The sequence below is a fragment of the Bemisia tabaci genome, chromosome 1 (assembly GCF_918797505.1).
Source record: "Bemisia tabaci chromosome 1, PGI_BMITA_v3".
Taxonomy (NCBI): domain Eukaryota; kingdom Metazoa; phylum Arthropoda; class Insecta; order Hemiptera; family Aleyrodidae; genus Bemisia; species Bemisia tabaci.
Genome location: NC_092793.1, coordinates 13,959,682 through 13,986,753, shown reverse-complemented (window position 1 = coordinate 13,986,753; position 27,072 = coordinate 13,959,682). Strand labels below are relative to the sequence as shown.

The following is a 27,072-nucleotide window of genomic DNA, read 5'->3' as shown; positions in this document are numbered from 1 at the left end:
ACGTAGATGCAGAGTTGTGCGAATTTGGCAGCATCTGGTGGCTCTCGGTACATTTGGAATCGTCATTCTTCAAATTGCATAACTCTGCTTTTGGCATGCGCAAAATCTAAACGGAAGGAGGCGGAACCTTCCCGATACGGCGCGGATTTTAAGACGCCTTAATGAGGGCGGATTCAGGAACGAGACCCGCGGAACATCCAAATTACCCCCGAAAACCTGGGTCCTCATTTAAAGATGACGCAATCAATAAAGAAAAGGCACGCGTCACCCGGAGTCAAGTGAATAATACGCGGTGGCCGGGGTTTCACGAGCAATTTATATCCTCGCAACTTCATTGCGGTGATTTATCAAATTTCGGAGTCAAGCCCTCAGCTCGAATTTCTAGCTCGCAGCAAGCGCGGAAACAATTAATCAATAACCTCTTCGTCTATCCTCATCGCGGAAATTCACGCGGAAAATTTTGAAGACCCCTCCTTCCCGGCTACCCTCCGATCCACACCCTGAGAACCTTTTGAGCTGCTCCATGTCACGGCTCAAAAGACGTGGGAACGGTGATTAATCTGAATCGCGGAGGTTTGCAAAGCAACCTCGGTCCGCACGCTTTATCGATATCGATTGTTCAGCAGTCTGAGGGCCAAATTCAGGCCGGCCGTTCGAAAATCCAAGTTCGATTTCCAGTACTCGAATGCAAGTGAGAGTGTCGTTGAGCTAAGCTGATTTTTCGAGTGAAAACGTGGGCGAGAGTTACTGCTATGCTAAGGAAGAACGCCGTATGAGCCTTCAGACGTTGCCAAATTTCCTTCGATAAAAACCGAATGCACTGGGGAAATTGTGAATATTTTTCCCCAAAATTTTCAGACAATTTCGTACGCAATTTAATCTAAAATATCTGGAAATTTCAAAGAAAAAAAGTGCATGAATGTCGTCAAAAATACATGTTTTATCACGGGAAATGTGGCAACTCTGGAATGTTCATACGGCGTTCTTCCTTAGCACGGCAGATTAGTCCCGCTGTGGGTTTTGGACTTGGGTGATTTCATCTAATCGCGCCTTCATTGTCGCCGTAAGCAAAAAAGACGGAAGTCAGGATGGAGCCTTTAGTATCTCCCCGTGAAGAGATTTTCCAGGTAAGAAAAGTAGGGATAATTTTCTAATTTCATTTTCGGGATGTAAGATATGAACCTAATAAATCATGTTCGTATAGGATCCTCGTCGTCATCATAAAACATAGTCAAAATTAATTATGTTGAAAAAAGACGGAATGGATGCTGTTCTTTGTGCTGAACTGCGTTCACATTTTTATGTTACTGGAATAAAACTCTTGCCGATTTCTTAAAAGATAAGAGTTGCGAGTCCTAACGGGAAGGTTTTCTTGTTCGGGTTGATGCGCAGCGCAGAGACGTTTATCTATCGCAGTGCGCTTAAAGTTTTCAATTAATCTCGCTAAATTCACTCAACCCATATCAATCCCCCAAGAATTTAAAACTCCGCGCTCGTGTTGCGTCGCAATACCGCAAAAAAAAAAAAAAAAAAAAAAAAAAAAAAAAAAAAAAAAAAATCTACTACAGCTAGTAAATCGAATGAAGTAATTTGCAAAATCAACGAGTCCAATATGAAAAGGATAGAAAAAATAATATAAACTGTGCGAAACAAACGCAAGCTCTCACCTTTTCACGGTTCACATCACAGCTACACCCTCTACTTTCAAGTTGAATCCAGCGCTAAGCGTAAGTGCACACGGGGTCTCAGGGGCATAACAGTGACGAGGTGTTCTTGCCGTATCAACGCCTTGGACAAACGCTCGTTGTCAAGTTTGCTAGGTCCTAATAAAGTCATTGCTACGGCTAATTTGTCTGATTTTGGATTCTTGCAGTGAATCTTCACTGAAAGAAAACAAAAACCGAAATTTAGAATAAACTCGGTTAAAAAAAAGGTTTCACGTTTTTATCCCATGAAAGAAGAAGCATCGTGCCCAGCGGCATATTTCAGCTGAATTCCCGAAAAATCTTTTGCTAATATGTTAGGTTAAAACCTGCGCATTCCGGCGCACTTATCGAATAGAATTTTCGGCGTTCAGGTGTCGTTTAATTTTCGGCGTTCAGGTGTCGTTTAATTTTCGGCAAATTTCCGTTTTTGCTAAAACTTAAGAAATGAAACCAGTGTATTAACTTTAGTTTCTACCCTCATCACAGAAGATCGATAGGCTCCTTCCACTCGGCTAACCAATCGCGTCATAAGATCTTGACATATCGCTTTCCTTGGAGCTCCTACTTTAAACGTGAAAACTAAGTCGTAACATACCGTGTTCAATGTTTTGAGTTTGGTTTACCTGTAGATTAGATTCACATTAAGCAACGCAGGCAGAATGAAAAATTCCTGCTCTGATCATTTCGGATTCAGTGACAGTCAGGCCAAATTTCACCGTAAATGCCTAAAATAAAATTCGAGGGCTCTCGAAAAAATATTCAATAGCTTTCTAGGATATAAAATTATATCTTAAAGGCACCAAAGAATACGTCTAATGGAAGAAAGTGTCCAGTGGCGTGGCGTGATTTGCGATATATCGATTGATCTGCCTTTTAAACCTATGGAAAAGGATCGATAAACAGGGTGTTCGCAGCGAACACCTTAATGATCGATTCTTTACCGTAGCTTCAAATGAGGGAATATCGATACATCGCAAAGCACGCCACGCCACTGAAAGTGTCCCTTGCCTTTATCCTAATTTTCAGCTACTAGAAAGAGGAAACCGTTTGCCGTAAGGACGATAAAACATTTGACTTATCAGAAGTCAAACGCTTGTAAACAAAATTACCAAATACTGCAAAATTCGAGTGCCCTTCGGCTAATCTTTTCAGTTTTGAAATATATTAGACATTTTTCGAGGATACTCTGAGACTTTCCGAGACGTGATAAGCCCTGCATCAGTGGCGAGACGTGATGATCGATTATCGATATTTCCCCATTTGAAGCTGTGGTAAAGAATCGATTATTGAAGTGTCCGTTGCGAACACCCTGATTTATCGATCATTTCCCATAGCTTTAAATGGCAGATCAATCTATATATGGCAAAGCACACACAATAAGCCGACACAAAAGACTCCTATCGACCATCACATCCATCTGAAAGTAACAAGAGAGCCTATCTATTCCTGATTTATCTATCCGATTGGCACGGCTGACTAATTCATCGTGCGCGAGGTGCATTTCCGGTCGAGCAATAAATCTGAGCGCTGGACTTGACCTCTCTTGAGTCCTGACTGAAGTAAACGAAGAAAAATGACGCGTATCCACTATTCCACATATTCCACATGTTACTCCACGTTGTTGAGCCAGCTTATTGAATTGCTAAAGTTCCGGGTTTTTTACGCCCAGATTCCATCGTTTATTTATACTCATTCCACCCTATAATGCGGCTCAGAGAAAGACAGCGGCGTGGCGTGCTTTGCGATACATCGATTGATCTGCCACTTAAACCGATAAACAGGGTGTTCGCAACGAGGACATTAATAATATATTCCATACCGTGACTTCGAGTGGAGAAATATCGATAGTCGATCGTTCACGCCTCGAGGCTGGAGACTGCTAAAAAGAGCAAAAAAGAGGGGTGACTTTTTGAAGAGAAGGTCTACAAGCTCCTCCTTTAAATGAAAAATTGGTTATTCTGTGGCTATTCGAATATATAAATTTTAATATCAGCGCTCCGCTCAAAATTTTGGGATTTTTTCATGAACAATTTCGTTTACCAAAAGAACTTTTGTGGCTTTTTGAGGCACATCTCATCCTCAAAATCAATACCAAATCAATTCTCTCTTCGGGTTTTTTAGATTTCTCTCGGGAAATAAAACTTGAATCGTAGATTTTGAAACACTGTGGTGTAACATGCATTTTTCGACATCAACCGTTGTCGAAATCGGCGTCCCTGATCTGCCGTGATAGCGAAGAGAGCCGTAAGTGCAAAATTTTCGAAATCGAGTTTTCTTTAAAATTCGTCTAAACTCTTTTAGATGACATTACTGAGACAGCTAAAACAGCAAAATTCATCCTAATTTAATGAAAACAAGACGTATGAGAAAGCCGTAAGTGCACAAAAAATGACATAGTTTTTTTCAAGACAGCCGTAGGTTCATGAGAGCCAATGAAAACAGTGCTTTCCAGTAAGGTGCCGCCCTCTTCTGCCAATTTCTAACCTGAAAATGTGTTTGTTGTGCGTCCGAAACGTAACCACGGAAGCATAAAGAAGATAGCACTTACGGCTGTCTTGCCTAACAATAACCTAGCATGAAAATGAAAAATACCCTTTTATGTATTGGAAATAAAATCAGTCGATTTTTAATCATCCATACGATTTCTAGGAGTCTTCCGAACGATTAGTGGCAATTTGACCAAGAGCGGAGGCTTCTTTGAATAAAATGTTCTTGTCAGAAGCTTCTGAGCCCGTTTTCTCAAAACTTCATTTTTGCACTTACGGCTCTCTTCGCTATCACGGCAGTGATGAGAAGAGCTGATTAAGAGCAAACGACCATAGGAATACAGCACTCAGTTTTCTATGTTTGAGTATTCCTAGCGCTTAGAACGCAGCATTTCGAAGTCAGCTACCTCCGTGGCACCTAGCTATCAATCCGGCGATTATCATGCAAACAACCTGACAACGCAGACCGTGGGAAGACAGTGATATCTGGTCTTTCGCGAACAAGCGGAACGTGCTAAGTTGTTAAGCCGCGCTCATTTGTTAGACGACTTGCCGTCCTCCATGACAGAAAGGAAAAGAATACATCGTCGTCGCCAAGTGCTCTTAAAATCCCCCACAATTACCGCAGAATCAAGGAGAATTTCATCTTAAATTCACGGGGACGTCTACGATCCAACAACCCTGGACTTCTCTAAGCTCTAGCCCGTTTACCCCGCTTAGGATAACCTATGCTCTTTACTTGTTCAAGAACCGTGCGGAAAGGCGCTAGCATTTCCGACTCCACGTTCAAAGCGAGTTTCAAGGCTAGGCCGGCCCGGTAAGGGAAGGATCTTAAGGGACCCACGCTGGTTTGTTGATCCTTAGAAGGGCGGAAAAGATAAGCCTTTTGCGCGGTTAACAGTTCAAGCGGAAAAACTCATCTCACTTAAATTTCAGATGTTTGCGGTAAGTAACTTCCTCTTATCAAGTTTCCGGGTTCCAGAACTACCTGTCTGAGCAATGTTTTCTGCGGTATATTCCACTTCCAAAATTTCACCTAAGACTTTTAATTTACGTGTTTTTAACTCGAGGATTTTTTCGTCCAGAACATTTTTTATCGAAAGTGGTTATTCGCTAACGGAACCTTATTTGCCTACACGCAAAGGTCGGTGTACACTGTTATCGCTCCCATAGGCATTTAAGACGCAATGTGAAACTGATTATTCCTAATAATCTTAATCATAATATTCATAATAAATAATCTTAAAATAATCTCACATTACGTCAATGTGCAAATGTGACCGCTCTGCCTACCCAAATTCTTATCTTTTTCATAGTTCCTTCTTAGAATTTACTTGATGGACTTTCATTATTTTTGCGGATTGTCCCTTAAGCAACGTTGGAGTTGCGAACACTTTTATCGTAATTAGGAGTTTATTTCCAGACTTTCCGTCGTGGCATTCGTTTTTCTCGTTTAATTTTAAAGAGAAAACTTTAAAACGCGTCGTACTTTCATTCATGCGTGACTAGAGTCCCATTTGTTATAAAGATCTACTGGGCCGACTTTGATAATTTTTCCATCAGCAAGTGATATCACCCTGGTAAAAATTGGCAGTAGAATCTGTGTTCCAAAATACCATAGACCTAAGGCCGGCTGTAAGATTTCCAATAGCTTCTATAGCCGGCTACACAATTTCTTATAGTCTTTTATAGCCGATGGCGGTTAAGCAACTCACAGCCAGGCGATAAAGTGTATGTATGCTAAACGTCCTTAATTACGGATGCTAGGACTTAGTGAGTTTTTGGAATACTGCTCTCTTTTTGGGCCGTAGTCTCTTGATTTATTTTGCGAGGAAAGCTCCGTACTTTTGATGGATGCCTGCCATTCCTAATATTTTAGAGCGCCTTCAGTTTCGTATGATGCTGTGCAATACCTCTGGTGTGAAATAGTTGCTTCAAGCGCCGTGGCACGCTGCGGTGCGGCAGGCGGGCAGCCAGCGCAAGGCGCGCATCGGCGCCTACAAACGTAACAGGGATACTTCACGCGTTGCGCAATGCGTGAAGTATCCCTGTTAGGTTTGTAGGCGCCAGTGCGTCGCCGCTCCGCTTTGTGTTAGGCTCTAATATTTAATCCGGCGGAGTCTGCGTTATTCAACTCATGATTTTGAAATGTTTGCACGTCGTGTATAGATTATTCTCAATTCAATTGATGAAAAAAATATGTATTAAAGGAAAATATAACGTGTGTATTGTAAATATTAAGGTGGTTCCGTATCAAACTTAATGATTTCCAAAGCACACGAATTTCTACACAATTTCTTATAGCCTTTTATAATCGATGGCAAAAAAGCAACAGCCATGCGATAAAGTGTAAAGCCCGGCGATAGGAACTATAGCCCGGCTTCATAATTATTTATCGCTTCGTACAGCCCGGCCGTATGATTTTCTCCGCATTCTACAGCCAGCTATATGATTTTCTGTAGCCTTCTTTAGCCGGCTATAAGAATTCCTATGGTATTTTGAAACGCAGCTCTTATCGCCAATTTTTACCAAGGCACCTCTAGATGATTCAACTTTCTATGAGAATTTGAAATATGACTGAGCGAGCGTTCTTCGAAGGGCAGTAAGCGTCCTTACGCCGTTTGAAGGCGCGGCGAGGAGTCAGAGGGCGTACTCGTAGCCCCTATCAGATGAATAAACTATGCTTGTTTTTGTTTTCCTTTCATTTTATCTCTCAATGGACCACTAGACAAGGTACGAATTTCAGCATTCTGATACATGTTTCTCAACCAAAATTTCACGAAAAACACGTGTAGATACGCACAACGAAAATTACCAAAATCAACTCCTGACGTAGATATTTAATGATTCTTGATGCGTGAATTCAAACCACCCGCTCATGAAAACTCAATGCTCTACGTGATTCACATCGCGCGCTAAATGTTTATCATGACAGTCTCTGCGATGTAAAAATCTTCAACTTCAATCTTGACACTTTGGCTCAGCTATAGCAAATTACCAATAGTTTGAACAACACATGGTGGAAAATGAACATTGCTCGATTGAGAAGCTTGCTGAAACCGTTGTAGTGCGCGATTTGACTCACGTAGAGCTTTGAGTTTCTTGTGAGCGGGCAGTTCAAATTCCTCGTAATCAGTGCGAAATAAAAACGTTAATATCTTCGTTAGAAGTTGAGTTCGGTAATTTTCGTAGTGTGAATTGTGTTCTACGTGAAATTCTGGTTAAGAAACATGTATCAGATTGCTTAAATTCGTACCTTGTCTAGTGGTCCATTGGATGCATTTCTATTAAACGGAACTATGTGCATTATGACGTGAGTCCTGTTATGCATGTATTCTTGTGGGTGCTCATGTCTTAATGCACATAGTTCCGTTTGACAGAAATACGTCCAATTCTGTCACTTCTCATTTCTCGTCATTCGGAATTAATACGAGGACCTCGGGCTTCGCCGCATAGTGGATCGAGTTAGTATGAGAAGTCGGACAAAATTTTTAAACTTTAAAAGCTTATAACGCTGTTAATTCAAAACGTTAAAATTTTAAAAGTGGCTCCATCGGTTTTCTCGGGTAATTTTTTATTAAGGAGTACCCCTTGAAATTTAAAAATTGGCGAATTAAATATCAAAATTTTCAGTTTTATTCAAAAATTTCATGTCCGACCTCTCTAATGGACTCGATCTTCTGTGCACCGCGATAACAAGAAAGACATCAGGAGTGGGATTTACCTACGAACAATGCTACCGCTTTTCCTCAAAAGACTCAACACTACCTGGTGTTAAAAAAATGAGCTCCAATGCAGTGCCATGAGGCGAGAATTCTTGGAGTAGAATAAACTTTAATCAAACGTAGTAGACAGTTTCTCACTTCAAAGCCCGCGCTGTGCTCCGGATAAAAACTCCCTACCTAGGGGCAATCAAGGAAGAAAAAAAAAGCTATTCACAAAGTCATTATTCACCTAGTTGAAAGCTGCCAGGTCTTTTCACTACAAAAAAGAAGTTCGCTGGATTTCACGGTTTTTTTCTCCTCTTTTTTTCTTTTGGAATCCCACGACGATACTACTGAGTTATAGTGAAAAGAGCAAACAACACCAAATTTTTGGGGCTGGGTTCCCTTCAAAATTCAACCAAGATAGTCGAAAGAATTAATTTGTTGATCCCGTTAGAATAAAGCTGTTTTTTTTTTCATAGAAATTAACTAGGTGATGAAAACGGAATAATTGATGGAATTTCTGACGAGACAGCAGTTAGAGCACATGGTCGTAGAGAGAGCGATTCATAAATACTGTATTGGGTCTATTATGCATTCCCTCAGTCGACGTCTTTGAACTGCAGGATTTTCTTGTTAATTTGATGCATAACCTAAGCTAACCAACCACAGGTAAAAGTAGAGGTGGGAGCTGAAGCGGTGCTATAGAGGTATTTCGAAGTGTCGCAGCATACTTTATGTTAAGAGGTGGATCAGTTTCAGACGATTGGATCCCTTTTTTCAGTTTTTTCTTTCTTGACTTTTGCGTGGCAATAAACAAACTGCCACTCTCTCCCACAAATTGTTTCGTTGCAGACTTGAAAAACACAAGAAATGTGCCACCCACTAACTTCCTCCACAATTTATTCCATAGTTTTCCTATTTCAGCCCTGTCAGCTGATTAAATGCTATCGATGGATCTGAGTGTTTGCTCAGAAATTTTAAGACAATCTCGTGCCACAAAAAGAAAAACACACTACGCTGTCTCGACATGACATTGAAATAAAAAAGTGTCAAACTTTCATAAACATAGGTAAACTTTATGGATTTTACAGGGAAGACTACTAGATTACTTAATTACTCGGTTAGTAGATTATTCCGGATAGTTGCTAGCATACTAGAATCCTGACATTCTTATCGCTCAGTTTATAGAAATGACCAGATGCATGAATGACACTGGCAGAAATTTAGAGGCAGTGACAAGGTTTTCTGTGCAATTTATATGTGCGACCTGAAATCCAGTCACTACTAATATTCTTCTTTCCTCGTGTAAATCATCCTAATGATGTCTTGAGTCTGAATCTTGATTATTGATAGTGGGTCAGTTGCGCTGGTCACAGAATTGTGTTTTGATGCCGCGATATCGTCTTTTGAAAAGTTGGGGTTTTGACGTCATCCACCGCGGTAGTGACCTTCTTGGTTTCTTCCACCTTGCTTCTATCCGCGTTTCACGTGGAGTAACCAGTACTAATGTTTGTCTCCCTGCCTGCGATAAAACCAAAGTGGAAGAAACCAGGGGTGTCAATATCGCGTTGGATGACGTCAAAACCCCAACTTTTCAAAGGACGATATCAAGGTTAATATTGAACGTAGAAAGTTGCGTTTTGGACGGATCATAATAGTTTTAGATAATCTACTAGAATCAAGGAACAAAACACAATTCTGTGACCAGCGCAACTGACCCATTTAGCGACAAATGGAGAGGGAGAGTTAAACCTAAAGAATTTTTCACTTGAACACTAAAAATCACTTCTTCTCAAAAGTCCATTATAGTGTATTTTTCGATGGAAATACACCTATTTGTTCGTACGTTTTTCTCTCCTATGTTGGTGGTAATGCAAACTCCTTGCATAACTTTTGTTTTTAAGACCAATGTTGCAACATTCTTTGAGCGGGATTTTCGCCTGTTTTTGGCGCCTTTCTAATCGGCGTCTCGGATGATGGCACGCTGTTGTCTCCCTGCTAAGAGCTTGAAACCTGAAGATAAAGACTGGACTAATTAATTGCATTTAATTAGTTCTATTTAGACATGAGGAACTTCAATTAGTTTCTCTGCTTCGCCTTCGAGAGCGAAACTATGACAGTCTTCCGTGAAAATCTGCATACACCTCCTACGTTGCCATGTGATGCAAACGGGATTTTCTGCCACCGTAGGTTTCATGCCACATTATCAATTTCATGTAATATTTGGCAAAACAAATTTTTAAAAAAAGAACACCACTCACGGTGTGATTAAGAGTGCTTCCTTTCATCCGTCACGCCACGCTTCTTTACGGCATAAGTTTCTGTTTGAAAGTGTTCACTCGGAGGTAAGTGTTCACTAGTAATTTAATATCCGAGCCACTCGTAGATCGAAAATCAATAACAATAATCTATAAATGAATTTTAGGAAAACGTGAGTATGTTGGACATTTTCTAAATCCTGAGTTCCTGACATGTCTCGGAGTAACCTAGGGTTTCGGATGGTTTCAACAAATGTTTCAACCGATTTAACTGAAAATTTGATCGACCCATCAAGTTACTGATTTTCAAAAATTGCAGGTGATTAGAGTTGAAACTGTGGTCACGAAAAAATCGATTGCGCATTTGTGCATCTATTCACCGCGCACGGTTTCCATCGATTGCGTTTCCATAAAATATTTGCAATTATCATAATATTCTGAAATTTTGCTATGATTCTCATTGACTTCACATATTCCCTAAGGAGAGATCCTGTACTTAAAGTCCTATCCCCTGAAGCCCTTATTCTACAATTTTAAAATTGCATTAAGCAGTTTCTTCATAGACAGTAAAACTTTGGTCTATAAGCGAAGGACTCCCGCTAGGGCCTTTTCTGAGAATAGTGTCAGACCTATGACTTAAGACCACTTATTACCACACGATTCCAAGACAGTGCCGTGGCGTGCTTTGCGATATATCGATTGATCTACCGTCTAAACTTATGGAAAAGGATCAATAAGCAGGGTGTCCGCAACGAAGACACACTCGATTCACATAATCGATTCTTTACCACAGCTTCAAATGGAGAAATATCGAGGATCGATCATTCACGCCTCGCCACTACACTGGTTTCGTTAAAGATGTGATTAGTAAGTAGGTATATATGATACGGCATGATGTGTAAAAGCCTTTCAAATCAGGAATACATTGAAACCTGGGTATGTAAATGTAAGGAATACATTTTAAATACAGGTAAATGGGGAATTGCCGATGAAATAAACGGACGAGTGACAGCCACAAAAACCAACATCTATTTTATTTATTTTGATTCTTCACTTCCATTTTATTGCCTACTCTAATCGTCTTTTCTCAGTACAAAGACGATATCCTACTGTAAAAAAGTTATCTATTTCCTTAAAACAAGCGGAAAGAACTAAAGGCGCTTCGGATGCAACTATTCGTCCTCGAGGGATGTCTGCGTTGCATATACAAAAAATTGCAGGCGCTCCGGCTGTCTTCATCATAACTTCACAATGCCTGACTCAACTGCGTTGACCATTACAAACCTCGAGATTTGGATGAGTCGTGGGACATTACCGCTAAGTTGCCAAACCTTATGTGACTTGCAAAACTTCTCAGGTGTGATTTGCAGAATTGGAGTTGGCAATGAGTGAGTGGAAACGGTCTTGATAGAAAATATTGCAAAAATGTTGACAACTCATTCGAATAGGCAATCTGATGCAGCACCTGACAGGCGATATGCGTGTGCATGACTTGCGATTGGATTGGCTGGTAGATGAGAGTGCCTCCTGACTGTCGGAATTTCACAACGGGCGGAGTCGGTCACTGAACAAAATCGCTTTACATTGTGATATTTCTATACAGACGTTCAATCTGAAAAAATGAAAATTTTACTACAGTTCCATCAAAACTAGGTGTCTATTGTCTGTTCAACTGTGAATTTGTAAATGAATTGCGTCAATGAATTCTACCTTCAGGCGCTGCTGAGGGTGCAATATTTTAAAATGAAGAAATGCAATTATTTCATCTCTGCTTGGTACAATACATTTTGTGTTTTTCTAGTTACAGGTTGCCGCTAAAACAGAAAAATGACCACAATCGCCAGGACAATCGTCTTTCTACTGATTTCCATGCTGTCTTTTACATGGGTAATTGGGAAAGCCCTCGACCAACCAAGCGAGAAAGAAAGACTCTACAACGAAATAGACGTAAGTAAAATGTGTTTTCTGGTTACGATTCAGCTAGAACTGTATTCGGTAAAATTCCCACTGATTAGACACTGAGCAGAGATTTCAATATTGAGTTGACATCCAAATCCCAGTGAGCACGGCCCTTCTTCTACACACACTGCTCAAATTCTGAAACACCAAAACCCTGATGTAACGAGATTGCGTGCACACTCATTAAGACCAACTATTTAACTGTTAAATCCGTCCGCAGAAATATGATTGTGTCTATTTGTTTTTAAACTGAGACCAAAAAACTTTGCTCTCTCCCCTCTCCCTTACCCAAGTATAGCTTTTTTTCAACGGAAAAATCGCAATATTTTAAAATTAAGTTGGGATTTTTTTACCATTTTTCGGCGATAAAATCGCTAGGGTCATCAAAAGCTGAGCGATTATCCTCGACCTTTTTGAAATTTTACCTCTTTAAGATCGCGTTCGATAAAATCGAAATATTATCTCAATCCACCCGATTTTCCCCCAGTAATATTGCGATACATCGCGATTATATTGCAAATTCATGCGATGAAACCACAATTTATCACAATTTTTTATCCGATCATATTGCAATAAATCGACGTATAATAATCCGATCGTATTCTCCGATGAAATCGCATAACTAATCGCGATCACTTCTACTTGGAGAACGGCATGACGCGTAGAACTAACTGCTTTTGAGTGCTAGAGAATATAAGTATGAATCAGGTTCTCTGTAACATGTTAACACATCGAACAACTTGTACGGATGCTTGGCTGTAAAATCTTAATTGGTCGGGTGACTCGGCGGAGATGAGAATTGGGATTTGCTACAAGAAAGTGCACGGATTTTCGTCAAGCTGGGATGAGGTGAGATTCTCGTGGACCCTGAGGGGCCAAAAGAGTGGTTAAGATGAGCTGAAAAACACTCGAGAGGAAAATGGAGCCACTCGGGCAAGTGGCGACGACTGCGATTGCGACTGAGCGGACCTTCGAGTTTCAATTACGCTGACCATTCGGAGACGCAAACCATCGCGGTCCGGGATAATTGCCGTTCGATGTTAAGTCACTTCATCACGGTCAGCGGAGGCTCCTTCATTGGGATGCGTTGCGAGATGGGAGCAAAAAAAAAGACCCAAAATGGAGAATTTACATGTGTCTGAAATTTGATGAATTTCATCTATTTAATCGGAAACTACCGACTCAACTGAACACGAGATTATCCTTAATTTCTCAACAGAGCAATTATTGGAGACGATATGATCAAATGATCTAATCTGCGAAAATATATGTGCTTAAACGGGAAATGCCGCCAGATGACGTCACACGGTGGTACATTTTCGCAATTTAAATCTACTTTTTCCCATTTTCATAGATCGGAATTTTTTTTTTAAAAAAAATATTGCTTACTTGGCTCACTATAAGCATTCTCAGATGAAGAAATACAAATTTTCCGGGCAAATGCTCCATTAGCGCGATGCTAATGAATCATTTCATCATCTTTAAATGATAAAAGATAGTGAAAGAGAGGTGATTACGAGTAGTAGAAAATCATTTGTCGCAAAAAACAATAGGAGGCCGTCCCTAAATTGCTTACTTCCGGCAGTTTTGACAACCCCCCTCCCCTTGCTACGCTCTTGTGATGTAGTTCCCAATCCTTCAACATGTAAAAACAAAATGGTGTAATGCTTTCCTTGACCCCCCTCCCCCCTAGAGCATTAGGTACTTTGAGGTACTTGGGTTATGAATTACTTACGGCTTTCTCATATTGGTTTTCATGACAATAAGACAAATTTTGCTGCTTCAGCTATTTAAGTGATGTCATCCAACAGAGATTACACGAATTTTGCAGGAAATTCGATTTCGAAAATTTGAAGGAAGCGAAGGGCTCGGTACTCATTCAATAGAGAATTTGCAGGTGTCAGAAATTTGATGAATTTCATGTTTAAGTGGAAACCACTGAGTGAACTGAACACGAGGATACCCTTGGTTCATGAATTGAACAATTATTGGAGACGATATGACAAAATGATCTAATCTGATAAAATATGTGTGTTTAAATGGTGAATGCCGCCAGATGACGTCACTAGGCGGTGCATTTTCTAACTTTCAAATCTATTTTTATACTATTTCCCATATCAGAAAAAAGTATGAAAAAGTACTGTGAGATCAGATCTTTAAGCACTTCCAGATGAAGCAATAAAAAATTTGCATGAAAATTCTCCATTCCCTTATCATCTACCATGCTACCCATTCAATTCTATTATCATCTACCATGCTACTCATTCAATTCCGTTATCATGCGGCAAACACCGTGTTCGACAAGAGCTTGCGAACGCGGCAACGACGCGGCTACTTTTTGCGCGAACTATCCAAGACTCGGAGCCAATATGCTATTTTCAATATCACTCGAGCGAGGCGGGCCGTTTTTGTTTGTGTTAATTAAACTTAACATCAACTGTAAAACGGGGGACCCGCGCTGCCCCCGCCAATTGACAGGTTTGACGTTATTTCAGTAAATCAGCCCTCCCTCGATACTGCCGGCGATTTGCCCGGCGATTGCGAAATGTGCGGAACAACCCTCTCGGGATGGGGCAGGATCAGAGCTCGGAAACTACGCAACTTGGAAATCTCTGAGTCCAAGCGTATGACGATAAATTTGTGACAGCGGGGTGAGTGCCTTTAACACTTACATACTTACAATGAGTGGATAACTTTTTAGCACATTTTCAAGCACATGGCTCTCTCCTCTGCAATCGCTCTCCGGCGAAAATCAAGCGCTGATTCAGACAGTGTTAACCCTCTTTGGCATGAATTAATTTTGTGGATATCAGATTCTAAGGGACACTAAAATATTTTGGAGCTTACGTAAAAACAGAGGGCCCCAATTTTTTTTTTTAAATTTAAAATTTTTGGGCATCACTAATACAAAAAAAAGAGGAAAAAACTGATGAAAGTCTGCATAACCATGCCACAGGCGACAGATTTCCATTTTTAAAAATAAAAAAAATACGTTGTTACGGATTCATAAAGCTAGGCCATGGACGGTTTTAACATGCTGCGACTGCCTCTTTCCCAGTTCCTTTACAATGAAAACACCACAATCATCAAAATTTCAAGCAAAACATGTTCAATTTGAATAGCCCAAAATCAACTGATAAAGAAAAAGCTAGTAATGAAAACGGATTAAGTTCGAATCGGTGAATGCGAGCCTCCCATCGGCGAAAAAACAAAATTAACCCAATTCAAACCGCTGAAAAGAAATTCATCGTTCACGGAGGTCCTCGCAGTGAGGTAGGGTCCCCAGCCAGTAGGCGAGGAGTTCTTGCGATGGAGATATTGGCTCACAAGCATCCTAAAGGCAGAGTAAAACCCAGGTATACATGGTTGCGTTCACCACTGTTTGAAGGCACTGGTATGCGTCCGTTAACGAGCACGAGTCTCGGTGAAGTGATAAGTTTCCGTCATTGCACGGACCTAACCGCAGGGGCATTTTCTTCTCTTAGGGAAGACTTCAGGCCTCGCGGTAGGTGAGAGGTCCTCGTGGTTATGCTGGATCCTAACCGGAAGGTGTCGTGCTCTCGCGGTGAGCTTCCCTTGTGGTTAGGATTCAAGCCTACCCACCAACCCCGCCGGGTAACGTTGCATGGTGTCAACGATCATGATGTCAACAAACACGAAACCTGATGTGAACACACTGGTGTGTTTATTCATACAGTTTGTCCTAGGATACAAATAATATATTACCAACAACAAGTAATACCGCTGTGTACTGTCGGAACCCCTAAGTTGTTGCTAGAGGGTAAAACGAGTCACGACCTAAACACATAGGTGAGTTTACAGGAAGACGTGTATCTTTGGACAAAGGGTCCAAATGAACACTCGGATGTGTGAACTGAATATCTTTTTTCAAACAGTGATGAACAGGCAAAAAAGGAAAATACCGCACTCTTTCTCATGTTGCGTTACCACGCAAGTTAAATGTTTAAATTTCTTTTGTTTTAACTGTGTCTTAGGTGAAATTTTGAAAGTTGTTTAATCGCATATTGCATCTTTTTCTCATTAAGAATATACAGGTAGTTGACCGAAGATGCAATTTATTAAGATACATAAAAGTTAGTTACTTTTGCATTGCCGGGTTCACCCTATCATCAGAGCATTATAAATTTGGTGGATGAAATGCATAAATGCAATTTTTGTGTTACATTTTTAAAACAATATTGATTTATAAACATCACAATTACAATGACTCTGAAGTCGCACATAATTTTAAAAATAATTTCGCATATAATTTTTGAAATTTTAAGGCGGTACGTACGTACTTATGTGGCATGTCTTGCAGTGCTTAATTGCTCAGGCAGCCCAAGTGGTGCTCTGTTGTATTTTAATTGTTACTCGAAATTTACGGAAGGCGCGGAGTGACCGGACGGAAATTCGATCCGATCTCGTCGAAAATTAGGTTTCCGGATGGGGTCTGTATTGGATTAGCGGGGCTGGATCAAGGATATGGGTCAAGTAAGGGCAGCCACTTTTGTCTTTCTGGGCTTCTTCGTTGCACGTGCCACGCAATCGTGGCACCATGCTCCCTTCCCTAGAGTTTCCATCATCTTTGTACATTCCTTTTTTTTCCACTTTTAAGGAGGGTTTAGTAGCTAATGTTGAACGAAGAGACGTTATCGACGTTATCAGCCAAATCTCGTGAAAGTTGTTGTTTGAATGAGGCAAAATTCGCATGAGGAAAGGCAAAACGTCTAAAAATCTAAAAAAATACCCTAAAATTGCTGAAAGCCAAAAAAAAAAAAAGAAACACCAATATTGACTAAAAATACGGCCACGTTTAATCTCAGCTTCATAGACTGCAATCGTGGGACTCTGAATATATCGCCGGTGAAACTACGAAACCACGTATCTCGGTTTGCAACGTTGTAGACTTCCTGTCAGACTTTATCTTTTAGACGGCAAACCACTTAACGTTAATTCTTGAAAACTTCCATGGTTTATCCTCTATGTGCGAAGAAAACTCTTTGAAAATTACAGGAAATGCTACTGATTTGTTCTCCTTCAAACAAAGAAAATGAGGGCGGAGATTTTTAAACACCGCAAACGAGGTACGTGGTCTGGTAGTTTCACCATCGATATGTCAAATAAGGGCGCTTTGGAAATCGGAAGAAGTATACTCAGAGGAGGAAAGAGAAAAAGGAGAAGAAAAGGCGGAAGATACAGGGGAGAAGAAAAGTAAGAAGATAAATAAAAGATAGAAGAAGAAGAGGAAAAGAAGGGAAGGGGGAAAAGAAAAGTTATTCCTGTTTTCGCCTTTATATCTCTAATTCTTCCGCTCTTTCTGTTTCTTTACCCCTTTTTATCTCCTGATTGTGGGGATAAATAATCGGGTCAAAAGGATGTGAGTCCATCAGTTAAAATACAGAGGGATGGCAGGTTGCCTTCCCTCCTCTCCCCAACTCTCGCTCATTTGTCGCATTATAATTTGAAGATTTGAACTTTATTTCACCGGGAAAGAGCTCTTAAGCATCATTATTCTACCACACGGAAAAACAATCGACAAAACTGAAAAGTTCGAGCGTTAGGGAACCTTCTTTTGTTAGGTGTACATGACCAAATTATTCAGTCCACTTAATCAAACTACTCGGTCGAGATAACCGAATTCTTTTTCTGGAACATCGGGCCAAATAGTCCGGGTCAGAAAACCAGTCGGGGGTCCAGTCCAAGTCCGGGATGGGTGTTTGAAAAAAAAAAAAAAAAAAAAAAAAAAAACTAGTTTTCGTACTGCACGAACGGTTCAGTTTTGTCGCTTTTTTTGCCTTCGATTTCAAGAGGAGAATAAATGCAGGAAGCGATGGCGATATATTGAGATAAAAAAACAAGATAGGAAAATGCATACAATTCTCGAGGCTCAACTTCTCAGAATGACTTGGCATGATTCCAACTATGAGAAGTGTCAACGATGTCATTCTCATGACACCATCTTTCATGTTTCATGAGAAACGCTCCACTACGCAATTTTAGAGACGCCAGGATAACTAATTAGGATAAAGGATTCCTTGAGTAATTCGTTGGCGTCGGGCATACAACTAAGTTGTGGGAATCACAAGTTCCTCGAAAATCTTCGTCCCTCTGACGGAACAACATACCTCAATTTCCTCGTGAGCCCTGTTTTACACATAAATCTATGCTTTCTGGGGCTCAACAGAAATCGAGATACGCCCTTGCTTCGCGCAGAGCGACAAAATAACGTTTCGAGGCTACAGAGAAAGCTGCAATGATGAGGAAGCGTCATCAAATCAACAGAGACGGATGGATTGCAGTAACGCTTGGGACCCTCAAATATTACGTAAGAGGCGCTTTCGGGGGAGGCGGGAGGGTCAAAAATGCGTAAAAAAGGTGTTATGTAAGATCTATATAACCCTGAAGTAAAGCAATTCAAAGAGCCCTTAATTTCAAGGGTACGATTATCTCTGTTTCTTGAACAAACTCCCTTCTTGTTTATTCCTTTTTAATAGCAATTCCATTATATAAATTCCACAATGACCTAGATTTGCGTGTCAATGCATCTAATTATTTTCGTATCGGTATTGATTTGATTCGCTAATTTTTTCTGGAAAAATATAAAACGTGACAGGGACGGATTTACCTACTTGCCGCCCATGGGCCGCTGGTATTTTGCCGCCCCTTGCCCCTTCTCATTCGTTTTGAAACATCGATACAAACCATCAAGTGAACGTGCTGGAGGAGGAGGGGTGCATAAGACGCGTTTACTCGTGTAAAATGTGCAAAAATGTGCCCTTTTTTGTGAAAACCATGTCAACACTAGCAAAAGTTCACGGAACTTTGCGCGAAAATTAAGTTCCGTAAACCTATTTCTGTGTGGACGAGGCCTTTCATTTATAAGAAAAGAACGAAGAAATTGTGAATGAATAAACATGAATGTGGTTGAATGATTTCAATTACCGCCACCGCGCCAACCGCACTGTGTTTAGTGCAATGCGTGAAGTATCCCTGCAGTCTTGTAGGCGCTATGCGTTTCATGCCGACCGCTGCTGACCGCACTACGTTTGACGCAATGCGTGAAGTATTCATGGAGTCTTGTAGGCGCTAATATGTGTTCCATGCTGACTGGCGCGCCGAGGGCTTCTCCTTTCCATCTCAAGTCCTCGTCATCATTGCTCTCTGCGCCGCGCCGCTCCAGGCCAAATTGCGTGTTTGGTTTTTCTCTCAACTAAACTAACGAAAGGCGCTGTCTCTTGTATCACCGAAAGACGAACAAATTAGAAATGACTCTACTTCAACTCTCAGGAAATGAAATTTTCTGAATCAGATTTTTTTCTTGATACCTACATTTGAAAAAATTACACCATTTGCCGCCCCCTAAATTTTCCGCCATGGGCTATGGCCCATGTGGCCACCCTCTAAGTCGGCCCTGAAACGTGATTCTATTCGCTGCAAAATATGTGCATGTGCATAGCGTATAGAAGCTCTGATAGCAGGAAATCTCTGTCTCGTAAAAGCCAATTATTTGCCGACGAATAAACATCCTTATAATGCCGCCGATTTCAATTAGGGTGAAATGACCATTAGTTATTACAGAGAAAAAGGCCAATTTGGTAAAAAAAAAGTTCTACTTGCTAAATGGTAGACAAGACACGGCAGGATACTGCCGTACTAGGGAAAAACGCCGTATGAGCATTCGAATGTTGCCAAATTTCCTCTCAAAAATATTTCTTTTTGAGGAAAGTCATAAATATTTTTCTCGAAACTTTCCAACATTTTAGATTAATTACAAATAATTTTTTCTGAAAAATCAGAATAAAAATATTCAAAAATTTCCCGGAAGATTCGTGATTCGTCAAAAGAAAATTCTGCAACGGCTAAAGGCTCCTAAGCGTCCTTCCTTAGGACGCACGGTGGATCGAGTCAATGGGAAAGGTCGAACAAAATTTGGAAACTTCAATAGCTTATAACTCTGGTAAATCAAAATTTTGAGATTTTAAAGATGGTTCCATTGGTTTCCTCGTGAAATTTTCTTGCAGAGCACCCTTTAAAATTTAAAATGTGACGAATTTAACATCAATATTTGCAGTTTTAGTCAAAAATTGTATGCCTGACCTCTATGACTGGCTCGAACCACTGTGGGAGGGTAGAATGGCACGGAAGCTTTGCCGCCGTGCTACAACCCGTGTGAGCCTTCAAACGCCGCCAAATTTCCTCCGATAAGATAAATATTTTCATGGAAACTTGTCTCTTTTCATTGAAATTTTCTCTCAATATTTTAGAGTATTTCGTTCGTAATTTAATTTGCAGTATCTGGAAACTTGGGCGAAACATATTTATACATTTCCTCAAAGATAAATGTTGCAATGTGGGAATTCGACAGCATTCGAGTGTTCATACGGTGTTTTTCCTCAGCACGGGAATGTGATTACTACAATTCCTGCAGTTTTGGGATTCGCAGGTTGAGCCATGAATCTCGACATCCCTTCACCTTTCCTTGATGTGATCGTGATGAATTGGCCGCAGGGATGGTCCAATTTAACCGGGCAAAAATGCGCAGCTGGCACGGTCTGGATTCCTGCGGCGCTGTTACAGATTATCACAAAACAAACCACTTTTCCGTTCAGACTGGGGCGAAACTCGACAATAAATTAGCAGAAAATGGCAGTGCTGAGGGGAGGAGCAATTAATTGAGATCGGACTAGATGCTGCAGTCGAATAATAGTTTCCCTTTACCCTTTCTCCTTAGCTCTCGCCGATAGAGATGAAAAGTTTCCAGATTTTGTGCTGAAAACTCTGTCTTGACGACGGTTTCAATCAGGGAATTGAAACATCGACACTACATGGCAACTCTTCTGAGCAACGTTGACTCCTCTTGCATTAAATACGATCTTCTCTTGGAGTTCCTATAGATGTAATTTCCGAAAAACCACGACATTTGACAGGAGCTATCACGCGGTTTTGTATCATCTGGGTTCAAGACTGATGCAACATTGGGGGAGGAATTTTATCCCCACCGCAAAGATACATCATTTACTAATAGCGTGGCTCGTTCACCGACCATTGTGCGTATCGCAGAATCTTAGCTTTCGGTAGTCAAACTGATTGGAACCTTTGGAGAACAAACGAACGAGATTGATCCATTTGAAACTGCCGTTGCGACATTTCCATCAATATTCGTCATTCCACATGCAGACACTCAATGAAGATATTTCTCGGCGACATTGTTTTGAGGAACCTTTAAAATCAACCATTTGACCGAGCCAACCAAACCCTGTCTTCTGATTTTAGTATAATTGACATCCAGTTTGAATTACGTCATATGTCAGTACCCTCGAGCCAAAATTTACCTATAACTCACATTCTTGGAAAAATTGAGTCAGTGTCGCTTTGGAAATCTTCAAGAACGGTTCCGTAAGTGTGAATGATTCGGTGGCCCTCTCTTAAGCTGGTTATGAGATGCGAAATTTCAAAAATTGCTATTTGCATTGGAATCAATGGGGCTGGCGCACCGTTTGCCCCTGATATCTGGGAATGACTAAAATGGTGATAGGTATACCTTTTGACTCTACAGTACTAGATATATTTCTAGATAAAAATTTAACTCAGAGTTGTGTTTATATAATGTATCTTGATTATCTCATTGTGTCTCTAACTATATTCAACATTACGTCAACAATGGTCACGCTGGGTTATACACAACACATCAGAGGTCAAAGTAACGGGTCTCAAGTTGTGACATTTCCACCGTAGAAATTTAATTCATAAATGACAGTGATAACGAACCAACCGTCGTTTTTCCGTTTATTTTCCTCAGTTTTTTGTTTCAGTTCGCTTCTGCTAGTTTTCCGGTTTTAGTTTCTTAGTTTTTCTAGTTTGTTCGTGTTTTTATTTGGGTTTCGGTTTGTGACTTATCACCATGTGACCAACCCGGGACATTACATCCATAAGTCTGGAGTAAAATCAACACCTGATGATGGAGGATTACTCCGAAATGGCCATCGTGGAAAATAATATGAAGTAAGCCCACTTCTCACAAATGGCGAGTGGTGGTCGAGAGTAAGCTACCACATTTGTTTACCATTGTGCCTCGATAACAATGACAAGTATCACGTTATTAATTCATAAAGTTTCCATTTTTTCAGCCTCTGGGAAAATTTAATTTTCAATACTCGAATTGCCATTAATTTTTCTTTGTGCGTGTGAATTAAGGAGAATTGATAATTGAACAATTTGAATTGCTAAGTCTAGTTTATAGCGTAATTTTCACGTGAATCTAGGTCAGATAAAACTCAAAATAAAGGCGCAAATCAAGTTCTTGGATCGTAGCATTTTCTAAATCAAGTTAAAATGGGTGTCTATTAGAGCCATTTTACTCCTATTGTAGGACGATGCTGCTTTAGTTACTCATAGAAATCGTTGTAATTTTGAACCGCATTCCTGAGACATTCCAAACACTGAATTTGATTGTTCAGTGTTCACTCATCGCGCACCTTAAATTGATATTTACGTTTGTTAGACGTGAAAGTCGACGCTTCGATGCTGGAGTGGGGCCATCCTAAAACTATTATTCCCGTTAACTAAAGAGCGGCAGTCTCTCCGTTAGTATGTCATCGTGCATTAGCGTAAAGAGGGTATTTTTTGTATTGCAACTTATAACTATTAATAACACCTGTGCCTGGATTGAACCCTTTCGACAATGAGCGTAGTCAACAGCGATGAAAAACCTAAAACTGTCCGGTCAACTGCCACACCGAATTCACTTCGGCCATGAACTTGATAAATTGACGTGACAGTGAGTTTCAAACAAAATATATTAAATGTTTACAACGTTCTATGTCGTTAACTTGAACAATGCGAATTTTATAGAGCAAAAACTCCGAGGTACGTCCTTTAACTCATAGGTAAGAAATTAGCGTTTAACATGTTTGTGTATGCAAACATTTCGCTCGCCCATAACCGCAGTATCCTTAATTCAAAAGCACCGAACGAATTTCCTTGAGCTTCGCGAGAGGGTACTTCTTTTGATTATGCTGTAGATTTTGTCAAAATTTTAGTAGTAACTTGTATAAAAGACGGAAAAACATTTTTGATTGATCATAGGATTCGATCGGGTTTTTTTTTCAAAAATAGGAAATTTTTGTACACTGCATAGAAGAAATATGAATGTGATTAAAAAATGTTAAAATGGCAACAACGCTTGGAAAGTGCTGAAAAGGCTACGGTCCTATTGTATCAGACATACAAGTCTTACTTACGATTTTTTTGCCATGAAGCGCAACTTAACAGCTTGATTCCTTTTTTTAAAATTTAATTTAAAAATGTTCAACTCGGCAACGCTGTAGAGGGAAAATTTTTTGGGGTAATTTCAGAGATAACTATCTCGTATTTCATCATTCTCAAAAGGGAGGTACGGGTAAAGAAAAACAATGGTATTTCAGCATAATAGCAATCAGTCAAAAAAAAGAGGACTCCTACACATACTACATATTGTAGGTTTTAACTTCGGGATGGAAATTTTCTAAAATTTAACTGGCTGCCATTTTACGGCAATGGGTAACAGAAAATCGCAGTCGTAGGTTTTACGCTATATTTTTAGAGATTCTTCTACGATTTATTAAAATGGATTGTAGTCCTGTTAGTAGAAATCGCTAAGCTTTATTCGGTAACTTATTCAAACTAATGACAAAAGCTTTTTTATTTTTTTTGTAATGCTTGATAAGTAAATGATGCATTAAAGCGGGGTTTCCGTTCAGCCTTTAAACTTATAAACACCCAGGCCGTGAAAAATGTTGAGCCAAGTTAGGTTTGGTTGGGTTCAGCAACTAAACTAACCTCGCGGTGAGGCTTGGAGTATCAAGCAAAAATGAAGGCGCCTTGCTGCGTTCTCGCAGGTCAGTCTCGCGGATACCACTTTCTCTTTGAATGAAAAGTAAAAACCTATTGATGGAACCTTCAGTGAAAGACCACCACCCCTTGAAATAGTGTACTTTCACTAACATTCTAACCAAAAATTAAAACATTCTGTTGAATTGATGGAAAATAAAGTCCTTTTAGAGACTAAAATTTAGCTACGGTAAGGGTCGAATTTGGGATCGGGAGAGAAGGAAAACTCTTTACTTGTTCGGATGGAGTTAAAACTTAAATATGGTGTAATCTGGCAATAGAAATGCTGTAAGTATCTGAAATTTTCAAGACCCCAAAAAATCTTTCTTACCACAACAGCGTAGCTAAGTTGAAATTTTTTTAAAAATTTTAATTTTTTTTAAAAAAAAAAAAAGATATGAAGCTTTTGAGGTGCACTTTTCGGTCAAAAATCGTTGAAAGTGCACGGGTGCATCAATTATATCATGAGATAGCGACAAAAGTGTTTTTATTACTTTCCATCCATTGTTGCCATTCTAAAAACGTTTAATTCTAATCAAATTTATTCGATGATGCATAACGATTGCTGATCTTTGAAAATAACGAAAAATACTGGTCGTATCCTTTGATCCATTGACGTGAAGGTATAAAAGGGGTCACCCCCCTTTCCCACATTCTTTTGCTTTCTCCTGCCCTTTCCTGAAAAAGTATAATCAAATTTGCGTTAAAAAGACACCGTGAATCTTACCTAAGACTTAAATTCAAACATCTCTGGCAAAGGAAGTCAGCAACTTTCGGCTACGGGGAATAAGAACAAACGGAACCAGGGGCAGGTGGAAAGAACTAAGAAGGGGTGTGCTCTTTAATCGAGGGCCGTAAGAATAAATGGGAATTATAAAGCGCCAGTGACGTCAGCGGCGATGACGGAGATTACGAGTCGATTATCCGAGTCTTTGACTCATGAGCCCTGTCCACATCGCTCTCGTCACATGCCCAAGGCTCATGAGTGCCGAATTCAGTTGGCACATTAGTTCCGTTTGAACGAATGTAAAATCCCGCTTTTACATTTCTCCAAGGGGCATCACGCCCACTTTAACATTGCTCCTTATGCAGCTTTCTAGAGCACACCCCATCTTTCCCACTCCTCTACAGTTCCGTCTGGCAGGAATACGTCTACATAGGAGACTCTTGCTGAAGATTGTGACACCTGGGCACAGATTTTGGAACCTCAATTGACGGTCAGCGCTCATGCAATAGAAGAAGAATAAGAAGGAGGGACAAAATCTGAAAAATTCCGATGAACTACATTAGGAGGGAATAGAGAATTTGCAGGTGCCTGGAATTTGATGAATTTTGTGTTTAAGGGGAAACTACTGAATGGACTGAACACGAGGATACCCTTTATTCATGAATTGAACAATTATTGGAGAAGATATGACAAAACGATCTAATCTGCTAAAATACATGTGTTTAAATGGGAAATTCCGCCAGATGACGTCACCAAGCGGTGCACTTTTTTCACTTTAAAATTTATTTTTTATACCATTTCCCATTTCAGAAAAAATTATGAAAAATACAGTGAAATCGGCTCTTCAAGCAGTTTCAGATGAAGCAATAAAAAATACGCACGCAAATTCTCCATTATCTTTGATATCTTTAAGTTCACTTCTAAAAAGGCAAGCAGCGAGACGAAAGACGCCCCGCGCAACGTATCACGTAATCACGAGCGAGACGGAAACGACAACGTCACATTTAACGAAAAAATAACCTGTTTGCGCGTGGCTTGGGAATGTCATGTGCAAAATTTCCACGAATTTGGCAGCCTCGCGCGGAGGCGATTAAAATGCCGTCAGCGCTGCGCAACTCGATCGGGCTTTAAAGTTTCAAGAGCTTTTAATTAACATGCCGATAAACAGTTTTCTCACTTTTTGACGAGATTCCCGATTCGAGGGGGAGTATCAATACTGCCGTGCTAGGGGAAAACGCCGTATGAGCCTTTAGGTGTGGACAAATTTCCTCCGATAAGAACCGAATTTACTGGGAAAATCGTGAATATTTGTTTCCACAATTTTCAGACCATGCTGTACGCAATTTAATCTAAAATATCTGAAAATTTCGAAGAAAAATGTGCGAGAATGTCGTCAAAAATACATGTTTTACCAAAGGAAATTTGGCAACTCTGGAATGTTCATACGGCGTTTTTCCTTAGCACGGCAGAATAGTGAATGTCGTCGTCAAGTCGATACGCCGGTGTCGTAGAGCCCTTTTGTTTCCTATCACTCGTTATTCTGATAATTGACAAGGCTTTGCGACGCCGAACTGAAAGGTCGCCGATGGAAAAATGGAGCGATATCCCGGAATACCGGAGACAGAGACGAATTTTCACATAACTTACGGAAGCTATGTTCAAACAGATTTTCCTCGCTCCTCGTGGACGTGCAGGCACGAGCACCGTCCTTCGTTTCTCATAGGCAAATAATAGCGCCATTACTGCCGTGCTAAGGAGAACGCCGTATGATCATTCGGGAGTTGCATGCTATTTATGAGGAAAATTATGAATATTTTTCCTTGAAACTTCCAGAAGTTATAAATCAAAATACAAACAAAATTATCTGAATTCAAAACTAAGTGGAGAACTATTGAACATTCTGACCGTCCGAGGCATTACAGAGCAATAGATCGATCATTTTCTGTTCAAAGCGAATAAGTGATGAGCCAGTTTTTTGCTGCCCCTGGTTTTTAACTACTTGCATTGATTCCCCGAACTCGTTAAAACGTATCTCCGGAGAGAGCCACGCCATTTAATATTAATTTACAATTTGATTGCGGCAGAATCCAGCACTAGCGTCCGTTTCTCCTCGTTTAATGACGAAAGTTACAGAGAGGCAATACGTTTCTGACTACGGTCCGCTGAGGCTTCCGACCGGATGGGATCGTAAATCGGAAATAATTAGTTGGAGCTGTCTCCGAGTGTTAAATTTTTCCTCTTTTCTCAAATAAAAAACTATGCAATGTAATTCTAATAAGGGCAGAGAGAACTAGATTATATAATGTATCTAAAAAGCATTTAAAATCATCCATTTAAAAAAATCAAACTTCAAAAGGA

The 27,072-nt window shown here is 40.2% G+C and overlaps 1 protein-coding gene across 2 annotated transcripts in view; it reads left to right on the top strand.

Annotated features, from left to right (window-relative positions):
- Positions 1-27,072, top strand: part of LOC109038720 (prohormone-1) — a 78,256-nt gene that overhangs the window by 38,785 nt on the left and 12,399 nt on the right. The window contains exon 2 of one of the 2 annotated variants that reach the window (XM_019053899.2): positions 11,965-12,104. In XM_019053899.2, coding sequence (XP_018909444.1) covers positions 11,985-12,104 — 120 coding nt within the window. In that variant the 5' untranslated portion in view covers positions 11,965-11,984. Of the gene's footprint in view, positions 1-11,958; positions 12,105-27,072 lie in introns of both variants that reach the window. The other variant, XM_019053893.2, reaches the window with a different exon arrangement.